Raw genomic sequence first — 25,124 nt, 5'->3', positions numbered from 1 at the left:
GGAGACCAAAACTGTACGCAATACTCCAGGTGTGGTCTCACCAAAAACTTGTACAACTGCAGTGGAACCTCCCTGCTCCTATACTCAAATCCTTTTGCTATGAGTCTTTACTTCGGAATGTTACAATTTAGTTTGTCACGTGTACTGAAGTATGAAAAGTGTGTTACGTGCTATCGAGTCAGCGGAAAGATGATTACGATCGAGCCATTTGTAGTGTCTAGATACATGGCAAGGGAATAATGTTTAGTGCAAGGTAAAGCTAGTAAAGTCCGATCAAGGATAGTCCGAGGATCACCAATGGTAGAACAAAGAGAATTCCCTTTCATACTACACTTATATTTCTTTCAGTTTTTAGATTTTGTTTTAAGGAACGACCTACTTTGTTATTTTGCAACGCCATTTCCTACATTAATCCCGTTTCGTTAAAAGGAGGTCCCTTTAAGAATAATGAACGCGACCTGAAACAGGTGTGACAAACTCCCATTTTAAAAGGAAAATGTGGCGTTTACTCAAACATTTTGTCTGTTAAATAGATAAAGTTGGTGTGACCGTGTTTTGAACCTCTCTGCCTAGTAGGTTGGGACGAATTGTGTTTGGGTAGCGGTCTGCGCAGAAAGTCGAGGAAAAGTTGGTCCGTTTTTCCCCCCAACAGACCTAACCTTGAAACAGCAATTGGCTTTAAGTTTAAACACTACCGAGTTTGGTTTTGACCATTTTGTTTATGGTTGTGATGAACGTTCTACACTCGTTTCCTAACTTTATTTTATGTTTTTAAACGAAATTAAAAGTTCTCTGCTATTTTTAGCGATTAAATCCGAGAGTTTAGCAAACTCCCGATGTCCCATTAACCTGAGTGTCCGATATAAGTGAAATCTTATTTATTGACAATTGAGTATCCTTTTAACGCATTGGTAGGTTTTTGGAGCGAGTATCATCCCATGCCACTCAGTGTTAAATGATGTAGCTTTATTTTAATGTTCGCGTCTATAATGATTGTGTTCTAAGTTTATGCTCTGCAGCACATTTCAGTCTAAACTTCAAATCGTGTACAACGTTCTCCCCAAACATGGGTGTTGTGGACGCGTAGGGTTCTAGGGAGACCGTGCCCTTCCTCGGACTCTGGACGTGCTAGTTTAAAGATGAATGAAGAGAGTTTGAAGGGGTGCAACTCGAAACGTCGCCTATCCATTACCTCCACAGATGCTGCCTGACTCGCTGAGTTGCTCCAGCACTTTGTGTTTTTGTTCAAAATTCCGATCACGGCGAAAGAGTAACTTTCATTTCCTATCGGTATATTGCAGAAATCATGACTTCCCCGTCCGAATTTTCCACATTCCATGAAGCACAAACCCCGGAGCAACGTTTGTTGGGTCGATTAGACGAAGCAACTACCCAACGAAGTCTTAAGGTTGGTCCATCGTGTATTTGGTCTAGGTTATCGACTCCCCTGAACTGCTCCTGGTTAGTGTGCCACCCCAACTATGCGAATTATTGTTCTGCTTATTCCGAACAGGACAACAGTCGTGTGAAACCATCTGCGACCGAGAATCAACGGCTTAAAGTGTATTTGAGAGTGAGACCATTTTTAAAAGCGGAATTGGCAAACACCGAATCCCAGGTTAGCAAATGCAATCAACGTACTAAATGACTTTTATTATCACGAAGTGTTGTCAAATGTCACTTATTTTGTTTGAATTAAAGCTCAAAATTTCAGCTCTTGATGTAATCGAACATTGTCGGAATTCATAAATGACCTTGTTTCTATTACGCCCAAGTCAAGTCAAGTTTATTTGTCTCATACGCATAGAGATGTGCAGTGAAATGAAAAGTGGCCATACTTGCGGATTGTGAGAAAAAAACTACAAAATAGAATAGAACAGAATCAGTAATTACATATTTGTGAGAAAAAAACAGCAATTTTAAAAAGACACAACACAACAGTAAATTGGTACAGTAAAGTTAGTCCCTGGTGAGATAAGAGTTTACAGTCCTAATGGCCGCTGGGAAGAAACTCCTTCTCATCCTCTCTGTTTTCACAGCATAGCAATGGAGGAGTTTGCCTGACCTGAGCAGCTGGAACAGTCTGTTGCTGGGGTGGAAGGGGCCCCCCATAATGTTGCTGGCTTTGGATCTGCACCTTCTGATGTATAGTTCCCGCAGGGGGCCGAGTGTAGTTCCCATAGTGCGTTCGGCCGAACGCACTACTCTCTGCAACTGTAGAATTATTATTTGGGTGCAATAGATTCTCAGTGCAGTGGGTGCGAGCTTGCTGTACTGTTACACTGAGAATGTATGATATTCCTTTTAATATTGATTCATCTTGTAAGCTCGTTGATTTTGTTAACTTTTACAATCTTGAATGTGTGTCTTAGAACTGTGTGGCAATAAAAGATTCGGAAACTATTGTGTTGGCAGCGCCTAAACATTCAAAGACTCTGAAAAATAGTGGCAGGGGAATTGGTCAAGCTGTACACAAGTTTACCTTTTCTCAGGTGAGTGATCATTTCATAATATTTGTTTATAAACCTGATTCTGGAAATTGCTTCTGACTACTACTAAGCTTCATTTACAGCAGTTCTTTTCTGTCATTCCATTTGGGAAAGGATTTAATTTACTGCATTTTCTTTTATGATAAACTGCTCTGTTGCTCATCACTTTAATTGCCGCGGATCAGAAGATATTTTTCTAAATAGCTTTGTTTGCTCAATTGTATTTTGTTTACTTACGGAAAATTAACCTCCTTAATGTAGGCATGCCTGTTTTCCATACTTCTGTATTCCTTTTCCTCTGAGCTTGCCTTTGTCCCCCAGCAGTAACCTGTGATTTAAGAAAAAAGTGTCTGTGGACTGTGTCTCTGGCCACAATACTTGCATTCATTGTCCCTGCACAGAGACCGCAGTTGGGAATCATCCACATTGGTGGGTCTGGGATTGAAAGAATGTAATTGCCAGAAAGAATGGCATAATTCTTCCCTAGAAATGCATTAGTGAATCAATTGGGATTTCAGAATAACTACTTGTATAGTTGCTTTACTTGGGATAAATGTTTTAAAAATCGCTAATCATGTTTATGGTTGTCTGCTTTTTTTTTGCTCAATCAAAAAATGGCTGAGTAAAACACTTACCTATTATTTTGTACTAAATTTCATCTTCACAAAATTTTATATGAACTTTTGCATAGATGAAATTGGAAATAACATTACCAAATTCTACAGCAGTGTTCAATAATGGAACCTTCAGCCCAAAGCCTTTTATTTTGTTTTTCCCCTACTGTGGCATTCTCTCAACTCAATTAGCCTGACTCAATTGGTATGCACTTTATCTTCACCAGTGTGAATGATTTATTTCAAGAAGTGTTCTCTTTTCATTGCCCTTTCAAATCTTTCATAATTTTAAAGATCCCTGTACTTGGTCGATGTTGGTTACGTAAATAGTGTACAACCCAAGTTCATTTCCATCTGGGTTCATCTCCAAGTTGTGAACTCATTCTGATGTTGTCGTTTGTTTCCGTCAGGTTATTGGTTTCCTGTTTTAAGCTTGGTCCGACATGCTGAGGTGATATGGCCTTTCTTCTGGGAGTTATAGCACTTGGCCATTTTGAACTGACAAAATTGGGATGAGTGATTACCGTTGCAACGATAACAACTGGCTGAACTCAGCTCCCCACCATAGTTTGGTTTTGGTTTAGCGCCTCTTGGTTTGGCCATAGGCACTGCCTTGTGACTATAAACGGCCACTGCAGTCTGTGGTGAATGAAACTCGCGAGAATTCTTTGATTCCATCTCCATTGTGGTAGCAATCTTGCATGCTTTCTCGAATGTAAGATCTGGAGTGTTCATGAGTTTGGACTGAATTCGTTCATCCACTAGACCACAAACAAATCTGTCGCGTAGTGCGAGAAAGGTTCCAAAGTTAGTGCAAAGTTAAGCTTTTCAAGGCAACAATGTACTCATTGATTGTCTCATTCTGCTTCTGGTTTCTAGTGCCATAATTATAGCTTTCTGCAATTTCCAGAGGCTTTGGGTCAAACTTCATAATGTCATTGAATGGCACGTCTTTTGCTTTTATGGGTGCAAGGAGATTCACGAGTGTGCCGTACACTTCAGGACCGATCTCCGTGAGCAGAATCGCTTTCATGCGTTCGCAAATGGCCTTATTAGTTTCAGTCGTTACCTCTCCTTCGCCGCTAATCTCCATTATGTTGTTTGCCATGAAAAACATGTTCGCTCTCTCCGAACGGCTCTCTACTCTTGTCGAAAGTGCCAAGGTTTCCGATGTAGCCCGTGGACGCCGCCATCGTGTCGTTCTCATTTAAAAAAAAAAAAAGTCTGTTCAAAAACCATGATTTCCTTTCCTGTTCACTTAAAACTTAGCTGTACAGCTTGAGGAACTCGACAAAAAAAAACTCAGTCTAAAATCCTATACAATCCCAAGGACGCGATCTTGCCACGTAGACACAACATAGAGATAGCCTGACAAACTCTAGACGATTTGTACAGCTGCTGTTTTAAACTACAGTCCCACACATAGAAGGATCTGCGGCCTATCGTGTCCAGTTCGCAAACAAATGCGACACAGCTGCGTATTTGGTGTTTAAAATGTTAAACAATACTGCATGTTGCAAAACAGTCCTGCACTCTATTTAAAGGATGAGTTCACAAACTCTATCCCGTCCTCGTCGCCAATTTTGTTATATTCCGGCCAGCAGAATGAAGAACAAGACTTACACTGGTTGCCTGGATCATGAGAGAGATTTATTACCCATCATTCCCTGCTTATATTGAACACCAACTCATTAACATACACTTGAATATGTATGAATACATTACAATTCCAATCTCTTCTATCTTTCTGATGGTTCTGAATATGAAATCTGGGTTCTATTCCTTTTTTTTATAAAACATTTTTTAACAAAGTTATTATCCTTTGTTAGATATTTGGACAGAAAACCAGTCAGACAGAAGTCTTCAATGGCACAGTAAAGGATCTAGTTAAACAATATCTCCAAGGGCAGAACAGTTTGGTGTTTACTTATGGAGTTACCAATGCTGGGAAGACCTACACTATTCAAGGTATGTCGTTAGGAGAATACAGAAAAAAATACAAGGTACCAGACAAAAATGAGAACTGATTATGGAGATAATCAGAAAGCTCCATAAAATATGTTCCAATTATTTACTTTCATGTATCATTGTAGTACTGAACATATGCTGTAGAACGAGTTACATGCATAGTTAAGTTCTGGTAGAGATTAAACAAAAGTATACACCTCACAATGTGGAAAGATTGCCCAGGTCAAATTTAACACTCAGCGAAGTGCAGATGTAACCCAGTACCATGCAAACCAGCCTTCATCCTCCCCCTGCATAAAGGAAGAGGATCGCAGATGGCTGATTATGCAGCCCTAGGATGCTCTTGGGGTAGTGTCCAGGTCCAATCTTCCCCATTCATTAATGACCGTCCTTTCATCATAAGTGGTGATTATACAATGGTCAATCCCATTTGGAACTCCTCTTCAAAGAAACAGTCCAGGACTGCACTTGTGCAGGATGTAGACATCCGTTGGTAAGTGGCAAATAACATTTACATCACAAAAGTACCAAGCCATGAACATTTTCAACAACAGATCAAATGAATAAATGTTTGGGATGGTGAAGCAATACCAACCAGTGGATTACTTTGTCCTACATTGAGCGAGTTGCAGGCAAGTGCAAAGTATTCCGAGATCACTGACGTGCTGTGTAGATGATGGAATGGCTTTGGGTGTCAAGTTAATTCTGGACTTGCTGTAGAACCGTGTTGTCAGGGTATCTTCTTCAGTGTTTCAAGAAGGTGAAAAATTACCTTTGCCTTTCATTTCTTATTATTGTCATCTTTTTTGGCTAGTTATTTGAATATTAAAAACAATATTAAATATTATAATAATTACACGTGATTAATCATAGGTACTGGTAAAGATGAAGGTATTTTACCAAGATCATTGGACATGCTATTTGATCACATAAAAGGCAGACAATATGAAGGTATGGATTTAAAGCCACATGTTGGTGACGTGGTGTTAAAACTGGACAATAATCAAACCCGGCAAGAAGAGGCTATCAAGTTAGCAATCTTTTCCTCACAGAGAGAGGTGATGTTTAACAAATATGTTTCTCTAATCAAATTTTGTAATAATCGTAATGCGTATTAAAACATATTTTCAAATTCTGAATTGTTTATCCTGTGGAGATGTTTATAAACTAAAACAAAATTTTCAAAACTAATAATTGAATTGAATACATTTTATTAGCCAAGTATGTATACATACAAGGAATTTGCCTTGGTGCTTTGCTCGCAAGTAACAACATGATATACAGACAATTAATAATAAAACATTATAATTTAAACAAGTGAAGAATGAAATAAAATACCAGAGCACAAGGAGGCTACAGGCTTTTGGCTGTTGAGTCTACTGCTCGTGGACAAAAAGCTGTTTTTATGTTTGGCTGTGGCGGCTTTGACAGTCCGGAGTCGCCTTCCAGAGGGAAGTGCTTCAAATAGTTTGTAGCCAGGGTGTGAGGGGTCAGAGGTGATCTTATCCACTCGCTTCCTGGCCCTTGCAGTGTACAGTTCGTCGATGGGGGGAAGATTGCAGCCAACAACCTTCTCGGCTGATCGAATGATGCGCTGCAGCCTTTGGTGGCTGAGCCAAACCAGACCATGATGGAGAAAGTGAGGACAGACTCTATAATGGCAGTATAAAACTGGACCATCATTGCCTGTGGCAGATTGTGTTTTCTCAGCTGCCGCAGGAAGTACATCCTCTGTTGGGCCTTTTTGACTGTGGGGTCAATGGTGGCCTCCCATTTAAGGTCCCTGGAGATAATGGTTCCAAGGGACTTAAATGACTCCAGAGATGTGACTGTGATGTTGTTGATGGTGAATGGTAGGAGGGGAGGGTGAGCTCTCCTAAAGTCTACTATCAATTCCAATGTCTTAAGAACATTGAGCTCCAGGTTGTTACGAAGGCACTAGGACGCCAGCTGTGTCACTTCCTGTCTGCAGGCAGATTCCTCCCCATCCTGGATCAGTCCAATCTGGGTTGTGTCGTCCGCAAACTTGAGAAGCTTGACAAAGGAATCAGTGGAGGTGCAGTTATTGGTGTAGAGAGAGTAAAGGAGAGGGGAGAGTACGCAGCCTTGCGGTGCTCCTATGCTGAGCGTTTGTGGGTCCAAGATGTGCTTTCCCAGCTTCACATGCTGCTTCCTGTCTGTCAGGATGATCCACTGACAGAGGGGTTCAGGCACAGTCAACTGGGAGAGGTTGGAGTGTAGTAGCTCTTGCACAATGGTGTTGATTGCAGAGCTAAAATCCACAAACAGAATCCTTGCATAGGACACGTGGCAATCTAGGAGCTGGAGGATGAAGTGCTGGCCTAGGTTGACTGCGTCATCCACTGATCTATTTGCCCGGTATGCAAACTGCAGGGGGTCCAGCAGGGTTTTTTGGACCAGCACAAGTCTTTCAAGGGTCTTTGGTGGGCCAGCACAAGTCTTTCAAGGGTCTTCATGATTACAGAGGTCAGGGTGACAGGCCTTAGTCATTACAACCTTGGCTATTTGGGTACGGGAACAACAGTGGAGACTTTGAAGCAGGCAGGGACAGTGCAGGTTTGCAGGGACCAATTGAAAATGTCTGTGTAGACTGGTGCCAGTTGTTCAGCACAGAGCTTGAAGGTAAAGAATACTTTAGAAAGTATTTCTAAATGCTTTTTCAGGTAACCTCTGACATCATGAAGATTTATGACAATGCATTTGCACAATTTGATGATTTTCCCCTCTTGATTTGACCTAAATTGATTTAATTTCTATTTTCTATTGTCAATGAAAGTAAAGTTCAATCAAAAACTTCAGAAATTTCAATTCAATTGGAATGCCTAAGAAACCAATAGAACATAATGAATAATTTTACAAGGCTACTTTACTATATAGTTTAACATTGCGCATGCTATCTTTACAACTATTTCTAAAATATAAACAATATTTTTGGGTTAAGCTTGAACATTTAAATATTGTATGATATATACTCAGTCCCAGTCGGATGAATATTAATTTCTGTTGTTGAAAATCCTGCAAGTGATGTCTGTTTAGATTAATTGATTATTACCAATACTGTGTGGTTTTATGATATCAAGCGTAGTTATTTTTAATGTTTTCCCTTTTTTAAATTGGGTTAATTGTGATTTGGGTCTAAATTATTGTATGGTTTCTGAATTGGATCACAAATTCCAAATGTTTTCCTTTCAGGAGATGGAATGTCGGCCCTTGAGGATATGCAATAAGAGCAGCCAAAAAGATTTGGTGCAGGCAAGCTCCACTCTGGCAGACCACATGACCTTTGATGAAATAGGTATTTCTTCCTAAGGGAGTTTATATAAAGGGAAAAATATGGAACATGGTTTTTTTTTTCACAATCTTTTTTTGTTGCCTGCAATTCATTGAGGATTACAAGTATTGTGGGTAGAACTGTTGAATTAATAACGCTTCAGAATTTAAATGGGTGGGATAAGTAGGAGTTGAGGGTGAGCGAGTCAGAGGTGGTGGAATTTGAGCTATTCCCAATTCACCAAAATCGAATCCAAAAATAACAGCAACTAGTGACAATAGATGTCTTAAGTTGCAGATGACTCTGATATCTCTAGATAATGTTTTGGTATTACAGGTGCACAACCTTTTATCCGAAGATCCAAATAACGAAAAAACCTCTGAATAGCGGACATTTTTTTCGGTCCTTGAAGAAAGGTCCTTGAAAACGTTCATCGAGGGCGGCCCGCAGAGGTGACAGCGGAACCTCCGGTCGGTCCTCGAAGAAAGGGGAACTAAATCCCCATGCATAAAAGAGAAGGTGAGGGTATATTGCGCGGGAGGGTTAATAATTGACAATATGCTGCTGCCTGCCCGCTGAGTTAAAAAGTTCCCACGGTAGACTCACGATACACTGTGTATCGTGAGTCTTGCGTGGGAACTTTTTAACTCAGCGGGCAGGCAGCAGCAGATTGTCGCTCCCTTCAGTTTCACCCCACCTGCACCCCTCTGCTTCCTGACCATGTGTGTGACCCCTTCCCTCAGTCTCCAGCTCCCCGCCCATTGCACCGGCGCGGGGGCTTTGTACTGTCTTCACGTCGGCAATGCCAGCAGGTCAGTGCCAGTCACCGGAGACGTCAAGACCAACGGGACACCGACCCCCAGGCCCACTGCAAGCACGGAGATCCCAGAGACCCACAGCCAGCAGCAGCCCAGCCCCGTTCCAACTCCAGAGGAAAACTGCAAACTGGCCGGAGACGTCAGGACCACCAGAAGCCGTTCCCCGATGGGCCGCTACGGCGACGTGGCAGTTCGCCCACAGCCCGAGCTGTGCCCCCTCATCAGGACACCGACCCCCAGGCCCACTGCAAGCACGGAGATCCCAGATCAGCAACTCCAGCCCCGCTCCAACTCCAGAGGAACACGCTCCCCGTAGGAGCAGAAGCTGATGGTGTGCAAGGTACGTCTTGTTCTTGGGGTCGCGCAGCTCGGGCTGTGGGCGAACTGCCACTTGTCGCCATAGCGGCCCATCGGGGAGCGGATTCCTCTGGAGTTGGAGGGGGAGGGGGGTATTGTGCTGTTTGATCGCCCCCAACTATCCCAGGGACAGGGAGACAGGACGTTCACCGAGGGCGGCCCGCAGAGGTGACAGCGGAACCTCCGGTCGGTCCTGGAAGAAAGGGGAACTAAATCCCCTTCATAAAAGAGAAGTGGAGGGTATATTGCCCGGGAGGGTATATCGCCTACCTGGAAGAAACCGGACATTTTTTCCAGGATGTCGTCTGCACACCAAAGCTCACCAAAGCTCACGTTTGGCGCCAAACGCACGTCGCCTCTGCTGCACACGGATATAAGAGTGTGAAAATGTCGCCTTAGGCCGCCTAAGGGCATGTAGCCCCGCTAGGGTGATATGAGTGCAAGAGGTGATTCAATGCTGCGGTCACATTTACAAATTCAGGAATTCATTCAACACACTGCATTTCATACAGACATTTATTCTGCAAGAAAAAACTACATTGAAGACTCAAACTCGCGACCGAGGAACTGCCGGGATCAAGGCGCAAACTCGCGACCTTGCGGATATGAGCCGAGCACTCTACCACTGAGCCAGCCATTAAAATCTACGCAAAAAATTTTTCATTACGAAGGCCGACAAATTCCGAATTACGAAAAGTGTCTGGTCCCAAGGCTTTCAGATAAAAGGTTGTGCACCTGTACTGATGTTTGCATTCTGATCAATTTAAGAGAAAATTTAAAGAACTCTCAATATATCTGATATACCCATTTAATGATTTATTTCAGCATTTAGTAGGCCCACTTTTGTAACCTTTGGGTTACAAATCCACACCTTAACTTGTAAGCGACTTCAGATATATTGAGAGTTCTTTAAATTTTCTCTTAAATTGATCATACCAAAACATTATCTAGAGATACCAAAGTTATCTGCAACTTAGGACATCTATTGTCACTAGTTGCTGTTATTTTTGGAATCGATTTTGGTGAATTGGGAATAGCTCAAATTCCACCACCTCTGACTCGCTCACCCTCAACTCCATCATCATGTCCAAGGAAAGACTGACATGATTATATTCCAGTCTAGATTGCAATTTGAATTCTGATGTTAAGTTAAATCCAGAAATATTATAAGCTTTAGTATTGATGTTAGAAATCTACTTTCTAGTTTGAGAATGCTTGAAAAAGCAAAACCTTTTTTGTTTGAGAATGCTTGAAAAAGTTAAAATAATTGATCCTCTATATTTAATGTGTCACAGCTAAGAATCCGGAAGTAATTACAGCAGCATCTGATGCAAGCCTCTGTGATCAAAACCCACGACGATACTCAGTATGGGTTTCATTTTGTGAGATATATAATGAATATGTGTATGACCTATTGGATCCAATACCAACTTTAAGAAGCCAGAAGCGTCAAAATCTACGAGTCTGCGAAGATCAAAGAGGAAGTAGTTATGTTAAAGGTGCAGCCTGATCTTCCTGATCTGTAATAATACATTTGAAGATCAAAAATGTTAAATCCTTGAAGTTTTTTTTTGTAAAGTAATGAAAAAGGATCGTGCTCTGGAGCCTGGTGGGTAAAGATTATTTTATATGTCATAAAAACCATTCAACATATACAGCATTTATCTTTGGTCTCTTGTGAAATGTGCTGACGAACTTGGTTTATTTTAAATGCTTTGCAATGTAATCATTATTGTAAAGTTGCAATAGTGACTTTTCACAAAGCAAAGCACCATTATTTTAATGGTCAAGAAAGCCCAAAGTTTGCATTGCATTAGGATAACTATTTATTAGTCAGGAACACAATGCAGATATTTTTCTCTCTGATCTTGCGAAAAAGCATGATGATGAATTGTGTTTCCAATGACGCTGGCTGAAGGGTAAATGTTAATTAGGACTCTGCAGGAACTACTTTCACTATGCCAGCTAACCTTTAATTGAGTGGGCAGAGTTGCATTCATACTTATCATTACAAACATTTGCGATTCTTGCTAGACCGTCAACTTGAGAAACTGTAATTCTCCATTATCCCTTACGAGAGAAAGAAGATTGGGAATGTATTTTTTTTTAACTGCTCTTCTGCTTTTCCTTCAGCGATTCATTATGTGCCTGCATATGTTTAACCTTCTGAAAACAGTTAACAACTCTGCAATACTGATTAAATTACTAATTTGTGCTTGAATTGTTTTGAATATTTCAGATCTGAAATGGATCAACATTACTAGCTCAGATGAAGCTTTTAAAGTCTTGAAGATAGGCAATAAAAATCGAAGCTTCGCATCCACCAAAATGAACCACCAGTCTAGCCGAAGGTTTGTTTGTGATTCTGTTACCAGGGTAGATTGAACTACTTTGTTATCAAGAGTGTTTAATACCAAAACAAAATCTTTGCTTTGCCAAAGTAATTTCAAAAATAATGTTATTGAGCACTTTTATATGTATTTCAGTTTTATGTATGAAGTACCTGGTCAGCCTATCTAAAATGATCTTTTTGCAGTCACAGCATATTCTCCATTCGACTATTGGAAATAATCGGGGACAGGCCCTGCTTCATCAGGACATCTAAGTGAGTTACCCATTTGAAACCTCGGGTGCTGTCTGTGTGGAGTTTGCATGTTCCCTCTGTGACTGTGGATTTCTATCGGGTTTCTCCCACATCCCAAAGATACAGTGCATTCAGAAAGTATTCAGAACCTTCACTTTTTCCACCTTTTGTTACGTTACAGCCTTACTTTAAATGGATTTAAAAAAAAAATTTCATCATCAATCTACACACAATACCCCAGCATGAAGAAGTGAAAATAGGTGTTTAGAAAAGTTTGCAAAGTAATTAAAAAGAAATTACAGAAATATCACATTTACATAAGTATTCAGACCCTTTGCTATGACACTCAAAATTGAGCTTAAGTTCATCCTGTTTCCATTGATTATCCTCGATGTTTCTACAACTTGATTGGAGGTGACAGAGCTCCAGAGTTCCTCTGAGGGGATGGGAGAGCCTGCCAGAAGGACAACTATATCTGCAGCACTCCACCAATCAGGCGTTTATGGTAGAGTGGCCAGACAGAAGCCATTCCTCAGTAAAAGGCACATGACAGCCGACGTGGATTTTGCCTAAAGGCAAGAGAAACAAGATTGTCTGGTCTAATGAAACCAAGATTGAACTCTTTGGCCTGAATGCTAAGCTTCACGCCTGGAGAAAACCAGGCACCGCTCATCACCTGGCCAATACCATACCTATGGTGAAGCATGGTGGTGGCAGCATCATGCTGTGGCGATGTTTTTTTCAGTGGCAGGAACTGGGAGACTAATCAGGATCGAGGGAAAGATAAATGGAGCAAAGTACAGAGAGATCCTTGATGAAAACCTGCTCCATAGCGTTCCGGAGCTCAGACTGGGGTGGAGGTTCACCTTCCAACAGGACAACGACCCTAAGCCCACAGCCAAGACAACGCAGGTGTGGCTTTGTGACAAGTCTGTGAATGTCCTTGAGTGGCCCGTCCAGAGCCCGGACTTGAACCTGATCGAACATCTCTGGAGAGATCTGAAAATAGCTGTGCATCGAAGCTCCCCATCCAACCTGGCAGAGCTTGAGTGGATCTGCAGAGAACAATGGGATAAATTACCCAAATACAAGTGTGCCAAGCTTGTAGCGTTATACCCAAGTAGACTTGAGGCTGCAATTGCTGCCAAAGGTGCTTCAACAAAGTACTGAGTAAAGGGTCTGAATACTTATGTGAATGTGATATTTCAGTCATTTTTTAATTACTTTACAAAAATTTCTAAACACCTATTTTCACATTTTTATTAAGGGGTCTTTTGTGTAGATTGATGATTAAAAAATGAATTTAATCCATTTTAAAATAAGGCTGTTGCATAACAATGTGGAAAAGGTGAAGTGGTCTGAATACTATGCGGGTGTACAGGTTAATCGTCCTCTGTAAATTCCTCCTGACTGCTTAGGAGGTGGATGTGAAAGTGGAATAACATAGAACTAGTGGTAAAGGGTGATCAATGGTCGGGGTGGGCTGAAGGGCCTGTTTCCATGTTGTATCACTAAACTAAATTAAAGCTATAGCTTTAAATTTGTATTTTGTTTTATGCCTCACATTAACATTTTTTATTTCATGAAAAGCTTGGAAATTTTCCACTTTTGATATCTTTTGATCCAAAATCTTTTAATTCCCTCATTAAAAAAACCCCTCCATATTTTCTCCCTAATTGATGTCACATTTTGTACATTATTTTTTATCTACATTGTTCTTGCCCATTGCTTTACCTATCTCCATGATGTCTCTGCATTATTCTCATGATCCGAACTGCCTTTCAGCTTTGTATCCATATCCTCTAGTTGAAAACAATTCTTCTGCCCGTTCTGAATGCCTGGTGTCTTTAGTTTAGACTGAAGATAGACACAAAATACTGGAGTAACTCAGTGGGACAGGCATCCATTTTTTCTCTGAGATGCTGCCTGTTCCACTGAGTTACTCCAGCAATTTGTGTCTATCTTCAGTGTAAACCAGCATCTGCAGTTCATTCCTACAGAACCGTGACCCTTGCTACTAGACATCCCAGCCAGATGAGACAGTCTTTTGTGAAGTCCTGTGAGACTTTTAGGTGTGTCAATGATGATGTTCCTAAGATAGTATGTTACTATACATTTTTTTTAACCATGGCAATCTGTTTTTGCTGAATGTAGCCTAAACCTGTGTGACTTGGCTGGGTCAGAGCGCAGCAACAAAGCACAAACCTTTGGAGATCGACTGAAGGAGGCAGGAAACATAAATACTTCTCTCCTTATCCTTGGTAAATGCATTTCTGCACTAAGGCAGAAGCAACAGAATAAGTAAGTAATAAATCAATTGGACATTCCTGTGATTTCTGTTTTTAGCAAGTTAATTGTAGATTATCCAGAGATCCTTATCCCAGATCTGAAAATTCAAGTTTGAATACTAACAGCTATTTAAATTAATCCGTATTGTAAAAGCGCTATCAATAACGGTGAATCCACAGCATTGATGGTAAGAACACATCTGTTTTAAAGAAGGGACTGCAATCTTTCCTTCTCTCCACTGTCACATGATTGATTCCTCCCTGAAACAGCCTTGGAAGTTATTCTGTTCTGAGGCAGATGGAGGCAATCAATAAATGTTCATCTCAATGGTAATGTCACATGCCATGAAGGAGTGCTTTGAAAAAACCCCCAACACTTTTCTATTGAGCCGTGGCTGGTAAATTCAGAGAAAAAACTTGCATTTGTTCACCTGCTCGCAAGTAAATGTAGGAATTATGTGGCCTTGTCATTACAAGAAGGTAGGAGCAGACCACTCAAGCCCACCTTACTAGTTGATATGATCAAGGCTCATTTACCTTGGGCCTCAACTGCTATCCTGAGTCAAATCTCCATGTCCTCAATTTTCCACAGAGCTTTCAAACATTTATCTATCTCTACTTTAAATACATAATATGATCTGGCCTCCTCCAGAGATCCACCACACTCTGCACGAAGAGATATTTACATACCTCAATTTTAAATGACCAATCTCTTGAATCTTTAAAAGCATCTTGACATTTATCTTGTCATGTCTTCTTTGTACCTGGTATGTTGCAATAAGATTTATCTGTGACCAGCTGAGTATCAAATGCCGGTGGTATTCTGCTGTACTGGGAATTCCTCAACATAATGCCAAGATAGCTGCTTCTGTGCGAGGTTTGTTTTGTCGAAATATTACAATGCCTTATTTTTACAGCAGGAGTGGCTGTACATCTCAGTCTTGCCTTCTCTCAAAGGTCAGGGCATTCTGGGGGCCAAGGCCTATGTTGCTTGCTGGTTGTGGCCCAGTCGTTGCTAAGACTGCTCCATACTTTGCTCATTCACTGAGACTGGGTAGCCCAGGATGATTTGACTCGTGTCCTTGCAAAATAACAACGGGGCATTTGATAAGATGATGCATTAAATGTTTTTTCAGGGTTGTATAAATCACGGTATAGGAAGTAATGTACTCAGCCAGCAAACAACCAAGGCCCTGCCTCCCAGAATGCCCTGACAACATTTGGCAGGATAGAAGGTTGACTGGGTAAAATGAAACAGAGTAGGCATATATTGGGCTATCTTGTCTGGTTGACAAGATGTAATGAGTGGTGTACCACAGGAATCTGTGCTGGAGCCTTGGCTTTTTAGCAATTTATACAAATGAAGAATGGACTGTAGGTATGGTCGCTAAATTTGTAAAATGCTGGAAATGGGAGTTATATGGATCATGTGCAGGCAGATGAGATAGGTTTATTGTGGCATCCTGTTCGCACAGAAATTGTGGTCTGAAGGGCCTGTTTCTGGCCTGTTTTGTTACGTTTAAGTTGTGAAGAGGGCATAAGGAGCATACACAGTAAATGACGATTAGGTGAGTGACAAAGATCTGGTATGTGGAGAACAATATGAAAAATGAAATGAGGAGTGAAAGGGAAAGAGTGATTGCAACAAGATTCAAAATGGTCTTGATCAGATGGATATCTTATGAGAGGTTATAAAAATAGAAGTCACCATCTTGCGTCCTGGTACTAATATTTTGTTGTTTTTTCTTTCGCCTATTAGACTAAAGTCAATTATTGTCCCTTTTCGAGAGAGCAAGTTGACTCATCTTTTTCAGTCTTTCTTTTGTGGCAAAGGCAAAGCTTGTATGATTATTAATATAAGCCAGTGTGCCTCCATGTATGATGAGAATCTGCATGTAATGAAGTTTTCAGCAATCGCTAAGCAGGTATAGCACCATTCCTTGCGTTGAAATTGTGCTGTATTTTAAGTAAAACTTAAATTTTAATTCCTCTTTTGAGATTTTTACAAAATATGAACTACAGAGGTAATAAAACTCAAATGTTTGCAGCATTTTAGTTCAGATGTGTAACATACATCATTGTTTAAAATAATGTCAAACATGATATTTGTTTTATTCAAGTGTTCATCATAGTTTTAAAACCAGTCTTTAGGTAATCCATGTTTGTGCAAACATTTTTTGCAAGTAACAATCCAAAACATTCAGTTATAGAACAATCCATATTAACTTTACTTTTACAGTTCGATAGTTTGTGTATAAATGTCGCATTATATCAATGATTCCCGTACAGTGATTACTTTCGTCAATGATGGAAAATTGTAAACATTACTAAACATTTAAAGAAACAGTTTGCTTTTCCTTTTTTTCCAGATAATTCAGATTATTCACCCCAAAATAAAACTGCAACTAGCTGAGCGAATGGGTGGGGGTGATGGCAGTATGATGGTATGCACTGATCTTGAAGAGTCTCTGTCTGTTGAAAATCGTTATTCTGAAGGTCTAATTAAAGGTGACGAGGAGGAGCAGGAAAATGAAGAACTGGACCTCACCACCTTTGCTCATGAAGTAATTTAAACTTTCCAGATACTCCATTTTAGATTTATGGGTAACAACTATAGATAAAGACCATGTGGATTGTTTAAAGGAGGTAATCAGGGCAAGTTGTTTTTCTTTTTTACACGGTGGATGCCTGGAACATGCTGCTAGGGTCGTGGTGGGGATAGATACGTTTGAGGCTTTTACTTACTTGGGCTACATGGATATGTAGGATGTGGAGAGATATGGATCATTGCATGCAGATGAGATTAGTTTGTCTTGGCAGCATATTTGGCATAGACATTGTGGGCCGCAGGGCCTGTTTCTGTGCTGTACTGTTCTATGTTCTGTTTGGCCACTTTTATTTCTATGCACTGCTGCAATCTATTTTATTCACAAGCTTCATTTTAGATGAGGGGCTGTATGATCCTTACAAAATACTACTTGGAATGTCTGGGAACCAATATTTTCCTCATCGATTATCTATTCAAATAAAAACGTTTTATGTTGGACATGATTTGTCTTTAATAGATCTATTCTGGATATCTCTAATTGATTCACATTTGCCCAAGTAATGGGTCATTAGGTCCCGGTTATTTCTTTTACATGCCTTACCTGAGAGGCCAATATGACTGGCAGCGATTATTGGTTGAGTTGTAGACCCGCTGAGTTCAGCTTTTTGTGTCTTTCTTCGGTTTAAACCAGTATCTGCAGTTCTTTCCTACACAGTTATTGAGTTTAAACCTGTCTCTGTTCAAATTAAAAATTCTTGCACCACCCCGAAACAACCACAGGCGCTTGGCAGATTATGGACAAAGCCCTCTATAGTTTCCTTCACCCACTTTTCTTGGTATCCCTGAATGCAACGTATCTGGACCAGGTGATTATCCACTTCTGACCTGCAACCATTTTTGGAGCAAAAGCGTTACATTTGGTATTTTCCAGTAACATGAAAACACATGTTTTTGTTGGGAGGATTGAACTATTTATCACAAACCATTTTGCAACACCCATACTTCACTTTGCTCTCCAACATACATCCACCTGGGATGGACATAGTCCGACTTCCCTTATGGCCACTAGTTTCTTCATTTTTCTAATCTTATTGACCATATTTTGTGCATTTACCATAATCTTGATAATTCTGATTAAGTACTTACAATGCTGACTATTTTCCACATTGCTGTAGGTTTTTAGCCATAGTGATACAGCGTGGAAACAGGCCCTTCGTCCCAACTTGCCCACACCGGCCAACATGTCCCAGCTACACAAATCCCACCTGCCCAAGTTTGGTCCATATCCTTTCAAACCTGTCCTATCCATGTACCTGTCCAACTGTTTCTTAACTGTTGGGATAGTCCCTGCCTCAACCATCTCCTCTGACAGTGTGTTCCATGCACCCACCATCCTTTGTGTGAAAAAGTTACCCCTCGGATTCCTATTAAATCTTTTCCCCTTCACTTTTTGTCCTCCTGTTCCTCGATTCATCCACTCTTGGCAAGACACTCTGTGCATAACCATATAACCATATAACTATATAACAATTACAGCATGGAAACAGGCCATCTCGACCCTTCTAGTCCGTGCCGAACACGTATTCTCCCTTGGTCCCATATACCTGCGCTCAGACCATAACCCTCCATTCCTTTCCCGTCCATATAACTATCCAATTTATTTTTAAATGATAAAAACGAACCTGCCTCCACCACCTTCACTGGAAGCTCATTCCACACAGCCACCAGTCTCTGAGTAAAGAAGTTCCCCCTCATGTTACCCCTAAACTTCAGTCCCTTAATTCTCAAGTCATGTCCCCTTGTTTGAACCTTCCCTACTCTCAGTGGGAAAAGCTTATCCACGTCAACTCTGTCTATCCCTCTCATCATTTTAAAGACCTCTATCAAGTCCCCCCTTAACCTTCTGCGCTCCAAAGAATAAAGCCCTAACTTGTTCAACCTTTCTCTGTAACTTAGTTGCTGAAACCCAGGCAACATTCTAGTAAATCTCCTCTGTACTCTCTCTATTTTGTTGACATCCTTCCTATAATTAGGCGACCAAAATTGTACACCATACTCCAGAATTGGCCTCACCAATGCCTTGTACAATTTTAACATTACATCCCAACTTCTATACTCAATGCTCTGATTTACCTGATCTCTTCCTCTCATGATTTTAAACACTTTCTTTTATGTTCTCTCTCAGGAATTATTGAATATGATCGAAAGCCTCAGACACAAACTGATAGCTGAAAGACAGCAGAAATTCGTTTTGGAAATGACGGTTCGTGAAGAAATGGGAGAAGCAATGTTTCAGCAACTACTCCGTACTGAAGAAGTATGGAGGTAATTTTAGACCATAGGTTAAGATGTGAGAGCTAATGTTGCCATTTGATGTTGAGGGATATGCTTGTCGGATTATACAATCTGTGGATAATAATATCCAAAACTCGCCAGTAGTCGAAGTGAGTTGTAGCACTTTTTAAATAGAAGGTATTGCATAATGAAGGGTTGGAGGTCTTGGAGAAATGGGTATTTCGTTTTTCTTTATGAATTTCTTAATTTTAAAATAGTTATTTTGAGAAAGCCATGCTTCTCACTGGTGACTATTGAGGGAATCTAGTTTCTATTTTATCTTGGGTATGGGTCAGAATAAGGTCAATGCTAATACATGCAGATTGAATGTGTATGTTATGGCTTTTAGTATCTGGCTATATTCAATTTATAGACAGAAACAGCCTATTAAGCAACTTTGCCTTACAAAGTCAATACCTATTAAACAAGCATGTGTAACCATAAACATTGAAGAGATAGTGTAGCCATAAGTACTATTTGATGCACTTATTGTGGAGATTGCTGTTCAGACATTGAAAGGATTTATTTGGTAGATTTTCTTTCCATGATTTTATGGGATTAATGATCCAATACTCCCTAGTTGATAAGGTGATGTGGATAACACAGGCTGAGAAGTATTGGACCATTGATATCTTGTCCATGCAATGCTTACAGGGGATGTGAGCTATTCCAGAGATTCAACCGAGCAGCTTTGCCCATTTGCTGTTTAACATTTCAAGTGAGAGGTTTTGAGCTAATTCATGAACAGATGCTAATATAATAATTTGATGTTGCTGCTGATTTTGCTGAAAAAACAGATTCAATCTTGTTGGTTATGACCTGTTGCTAGTGCCTAGTGTGAGTTGATAAATCATGAACTTGTAACTGATGCATTGTGAGGGATGATTTTAAAATGAGAAATTAGACACCCAATTCTCTGATGCTATATTTTTTAAATAGAATTGTTTTGTTTTGAACAGCAAACACCAAGTGCATAATCATTTTCACATTCTTGGGCTGTGCTAATATTTCATCCGCAATAAATTACCACTATATTGTAAGTCAATGTAGCAACCTATTTGTGCAAGACAAGAATCAATGAATAGTATTGAGACAAAGAGAATCTCTGTTCTAGTTGAAGTGCAAGGACTGGCTATGAGACGATGGATATTTCTGCCCTACAGTTTGAGTAATATTATTGATATCATTCTATCAAGGTGAAGGATAGTGATTCTGTTCAATGCAATACATTTGTGGCACAAAATGGAATTTTGAATGTGCGCAACCTTGGGATATGGGATGTGTCAGAGGTTATGGGGAGAATGCAGGAGAATGGGGTTAGGAGGGAGAGATAGATCAGCCATGATTGAATGGCGGAGTAGGTGATGGGCCGAATGGCCTAAAACTAATCCTATCACATGACCTCCCTTATGAAACTGAAGCACCCAGTAGAAACCCACACAGTCGTAGGGAATTTTGCAATCCCCATGCAGACAACACCCGAGGTGCAACATGAAGCTGTGTTTCTGATGCTGAGGCAGCAGTTCTAAGTAGCTATGCTTTAATTTATAGTATTTATTTAATTTGATCGGATTCTAAATATCTGCAATATTATTTAGAAATGGTCCAAGAGATGTTTGATGGCATGAGTCGTCACAAGCCCAACACAATGATTCTGGGCAGGGCATTGGGGTCTGTTATTTGAGGCTTATTTTCCACTCATGGCCTTCCCAGCTTTGTGACAGTGAGGGTTTTGATGCTGAACAGTAGGTGGCTGAAGGCAAATGGTCCTGGCAAGGGGGTACTTGAGAACAGGTGAGTGGCTGAAGGCAAATGGTCCTGGCAAGAGGGGACTTGAGAACAGGTGACAAGCCCTATTTTGACAGTTTTTATACAATCACATCAATACAATAAAAGGTAGACAAAAATGCTGGAGAAAGTCAGCGGGTGAGGCAGCATCTATGGAGCGAAGGAAATAGGCAACGTTATTGGGTCGAAACCCTTCAGACCTGAAACGTTGCCCATTTCCTTCACTCCATAGATGCTGCCTCACCCGCTGAGTTTCTCCAGCATTTTTGTCTACCTTCGATTTTCCAGCATCTGCAGTTCCTTCTTAAACAATACAATAAAAGGCCTTGTGTGTTTCTATGTCCTCTGGTTCTTCACCTGGGTAAAATACTTTGTGCATTCACCCTATCTATACTGCTCGTGATTCTACACACCTCTAAGATCACCGCTTAGCCTGCTGCACTCCAAGTAATAAAGTCCTACTTAACCTCTCCCCATAGTTCAGGCTCTCAAGTCGTGCCAACCTCCTCATAAATTTTCTCTGCACTCTTTCCAGCTTAATGACATCCTTCCTATAACAAGGTGACTAAAACTGAACACAATACCCCATATGCAGCCTCACCCACGTCTTGTACAGCGATAACATAACACATCAACTTCTATATTTAATTCCCTGACTAATGAAGGCTAATGTACTGGAAGTTGTCTTGACCACCCTATCTATCAGTGATACCACTTTCAGGGAACCACGTACTTGCACTCCTAGGTCCCACTGCTCTACAACACTTCCCGGGGCCCTGTCATTCACTGTGAAGGTCCTGCCCTGGTTTAACTTCCCAAAATGCAACACCTTGCACTTATCTGCATTAAACATTCCTCAGTCCACTTGCCCAGCTGATCATGTAATGGTGTAATTATCGATAACCACCTTTGCTAGCTATGATGCCACCCACTTCAGTGTCATCTGCAAACTTGCTAATCATGCCTTCTATAATCTCATCCAAATTGTTGATTTAAACTGCAAGCAGCACCGAACCCTGAAGCACACCACTAGTCACAGGCCTCAGGTCCGAAAAACAACCTTCTACCATCTCTTTCTGCTTCCTTCCAGAAGCCAATTCTTTATCTAGCCGGCTAGCTCTCCCAGATCCCATGCAATCTAACCTTCCAGAGTTGCCTACCATGTGGAACCTTATCAAAGGTCTTCCTGAAGTCCAAATAGACAAAGTGTATGGCTTTGCCCTGGTCAACCTTTTTTCGTTGTTTCTTTTAAAAACGGTGTAAGGCCCTTTTGTCTTCTCTATTTGGTTTTCCAGCTTGGAATCTGTACACACCAAATGCAAAATGTGCAGTCTGCCTGCCTGAATTCTAACTACATCCAAACTGTCTGAAGGTCTAGTGTCCCCTCCATCATTTGCATAGTGTTGGAGGGGATGTGGTTGTCTCTTTATTGGGAATCCGTGCACTTAAACAATTATTTCCTGGAATTAATCTGCTAATTCCTTTCCATAGATAGACACAAAATGCTGGAGTAACTCAGCGGGATAGGCAGCATTTCTGGAGAGAAGGAATGGGTGATGTTTAGGGTTGAGACCCTTCTTCAGACTGAGAGTCAGACACTCCAGCATCTGCAGTTCATTCCTACATTTCCTTTCTGTAACTTAAAGCTCTTGCACCAAACAGGTACCATGAATTTGACACAGTGATCCATTTGTGGTTGACCTAATATTTAATATATGGCCCCCACTTCCAATCTATTAAACCCCAGGATCCTGATGGTTATCTGTTAATCTATTGTGCCACTTTCAAAATTTTATCCACAGATGCAGTCTAGTTTCTCTTCCTCACACAATACAATGTAATTCCATTTGACATGCATTGTTCTCTTAATATGTACTACCTTACAATTGTCTTTAATTTTCTTTATAAATAGTTGGATAAATGTTGTGGATGTTGATAATTTATTCAAATTGCAGTGAGCGATTTGAAGAGCTAAAGGATGTCTATGAAGAACAATTGGACAGTAAACTTCACATGTATAAGGAATCTATCAGGCGGCATGCTTATAAATGGGCTTTGGAAGAAGTTAAAGATAAATATATTTCAAAAGAAGAGTTTGCTGCTGAGCAACATAAGGCAGAGGTAATGATTAAGGTGAGATATGTGATGCTTTTTCCATCAACAGTGTAGTGAAAGCCAGTGAATAGTTGGACAAGGTGAATTGTCTGCCAGCTTTGATAATTTTGGGAAGCAAGGGGATAGTTTAATTTCAGCAGTTTATTTTGGATTAGATTGTGCAAAACCCTTTCTGAAATGCTACATTTACCTGTCCCAGTAACTCTGATTTCTATTTTACACCTACTAATTGGAAGCCAAGATAAAGCACCACCTTGTATCTTCATGGAATTTTTAGTCTGACCAAACCCTTAACATTGCATTATTTATGATCCATAATTCTTCTGTTCCGCTGCTGCTTTGAATTATGCCACAATGACGGCTTGGATAGTGTTATAGTCATAGAGTGATACAGTGCGGAAACAGGCCCTTCGGCCCAATTCGCCCACACCCGCCAACAATGTCCCAGCTAAATTAGTCCCACTTGCCTGCGCTTGGCCCATAATCCTCCAAACCTGTCCATGTACCTGTCTAACTGTTTCTTAAACAATGGGTTAAGTTTTGCTTCAGGAAGAACATATTCATCTTCATTGGTAGAAGATTGAATTTCATAATTCTTTGAATAAATTGTGTACTGCAAGAAGTAATGATACTATGATACAATAAGAATTCATAATCCAAATTTAAGTGTGTAATTAACTAAGAAGATAGTTTGACTGTTTTGGGTAATGATTGTGGAGAGACCAGTTAAAGTATAATTCATAGACTTATGATTTTGGGCATGTATCAGACATGTTTGAATAGATCGAGCTGTCCCACAGCAAGTTTTGCAAAATGATGAAATACAACTTGATACTAAACAAAGAGATACTCGGGCAGATGATCAAAAGCTCAGTTCGATTAGTAGGTTTTGAGGAAATTGGGAGGAAGGCAAACAAGTTTAGGGTATAAATTATAGAGCTTGCCGTTGACAGCCTTGACCAGCAGTAAATGGTGAAATGTTTACATCCTGGGATAATCGGGAAGCCAAATCCCAGCGAATGTAGATGCCTTGAGCTATTGGGCTAAAGGAATTAAGATTGAGATGGATGAGGTGAGTTGTGGAGGGATTTGAAAACAAAGATGTGAATTGCTGAACGAGGCTTTGGTTACCTGGATGCTGATGAAGGTCATTGAGCATGGGTGACAAATGAATGAGTCATGGTGCAGCAGCAGAGCTTTGAATGACTTCTAGTTTATAAGACGGTAGATGAATGAGGGCAGCCAAATGCACAGCAGAATAGCCCTGATCTCAAGGTCTCAAATGAATGATTCAGCAGGAGTTGAATTGAAGTAGGGACAAATTCAGTTGTGTTGGGAGTCATCGTGGAGGTTTAAGTAAGCAGTCTATTTGATGCTTCTGATGTATGGCTCAATATTCATCTGGGGATGGAAGATGATGGAAATTGTGGAACGATCTAGTTCAATTCCAAGTAGTTGTCAGTGAGAGCAAGTTGCTAGAAGATTGTGACTGTCAGCAATGATGTTGATTTGGACTCAATTTTGTTTGGAGCAGATTTTTGCCTATGTCTCACTGGATGTCAGTCAAGCTAACTGTCAGTTTAGAAATCTGAATCAAGAGGCAATTGAGGTAGACAGAGTATAGATGATCTGGAAATATTTGTCATGAGGGATCTTGTGTTTGAAACATTGATACATTTTTCCATCTATAGATACAGTCTGACTTGCTGAGTTTTTCCAGCAATTTAGATTTTCAGCAACTGCATTTTGTGTCACTTCCATTTAACTGCAGTGGAGTTGCATGACAATGGACAAGTGTGGCAAATTAAGTTTCTGCCTAATATTGCAAGGTGCAGCTTAGAGATAAGGTTGCCTGAATGTGGTGACACAGATAGACAGGAAGATGAAAGAGTTTGACATGCTTGCCTTCATCAGTCAAGGCATTGAAAA

At 40.5% G+C, this 25,124-nt stretch overlaps 1 protein-coding gene across 1 annotated transcript; it reads left to right on the top strand.

Annotated features, from left to right (window-relative positions):
* Window positions 1-633: 633 nt before the first annotated feature.
* On the top strand, window positions 634-23,249 carry LOC116972572 (kinesin-like protein KIF20A). Its single transcript, XM_033020392.1, has 13 exons — window positions 634-1,618; window positions 2,373-2,492; window positions 4,933-5,071; window positions 5,945-6,129; window positions 8,285-8,387; window positions 10,834-11,037; window positions 11,778-11,889; window positions 12,075-12,143; window positions 14,277-14,423; window positions 16,170-16,335; window positions 16,780-16,974; window positions 19,144-19,283; window positions 23,036-23,249. The coding sequence occupies exons 1-13, from the start codon at window positions 1,307-1,309 to the stop codon at window positions 23,247-23,249; spliced, it is 2,106 nt and encodes a 701-aa protein (XP_032876283.1). The 5' UTR covers window positions 634-1,306.
* The last annotated feature ends 1,875 nt before the right edge of the window (window positions 23,250-25,124 follow it).

The sequence above is a fragment of the Amblyraja radiata genome, chromosome 4, assembly GCF_010909765.2.
Source record: "Amblyraja radiata isolate CabotCenter1 chromosome 4, sAmbRad1.1.pri, whole genome shotgun sequence".
NCBI lineage: Eukaryota > Metazoa > Chordata > Chondrichthyes > Rajiformes > Rajidae > Amblyraja > Amblyraja radiata.
The sequence above is the reverse complement of the archived record's forward strand: the minus strand, read 5'-3'. Positions and strand labels throughout refer to the sequence as shown.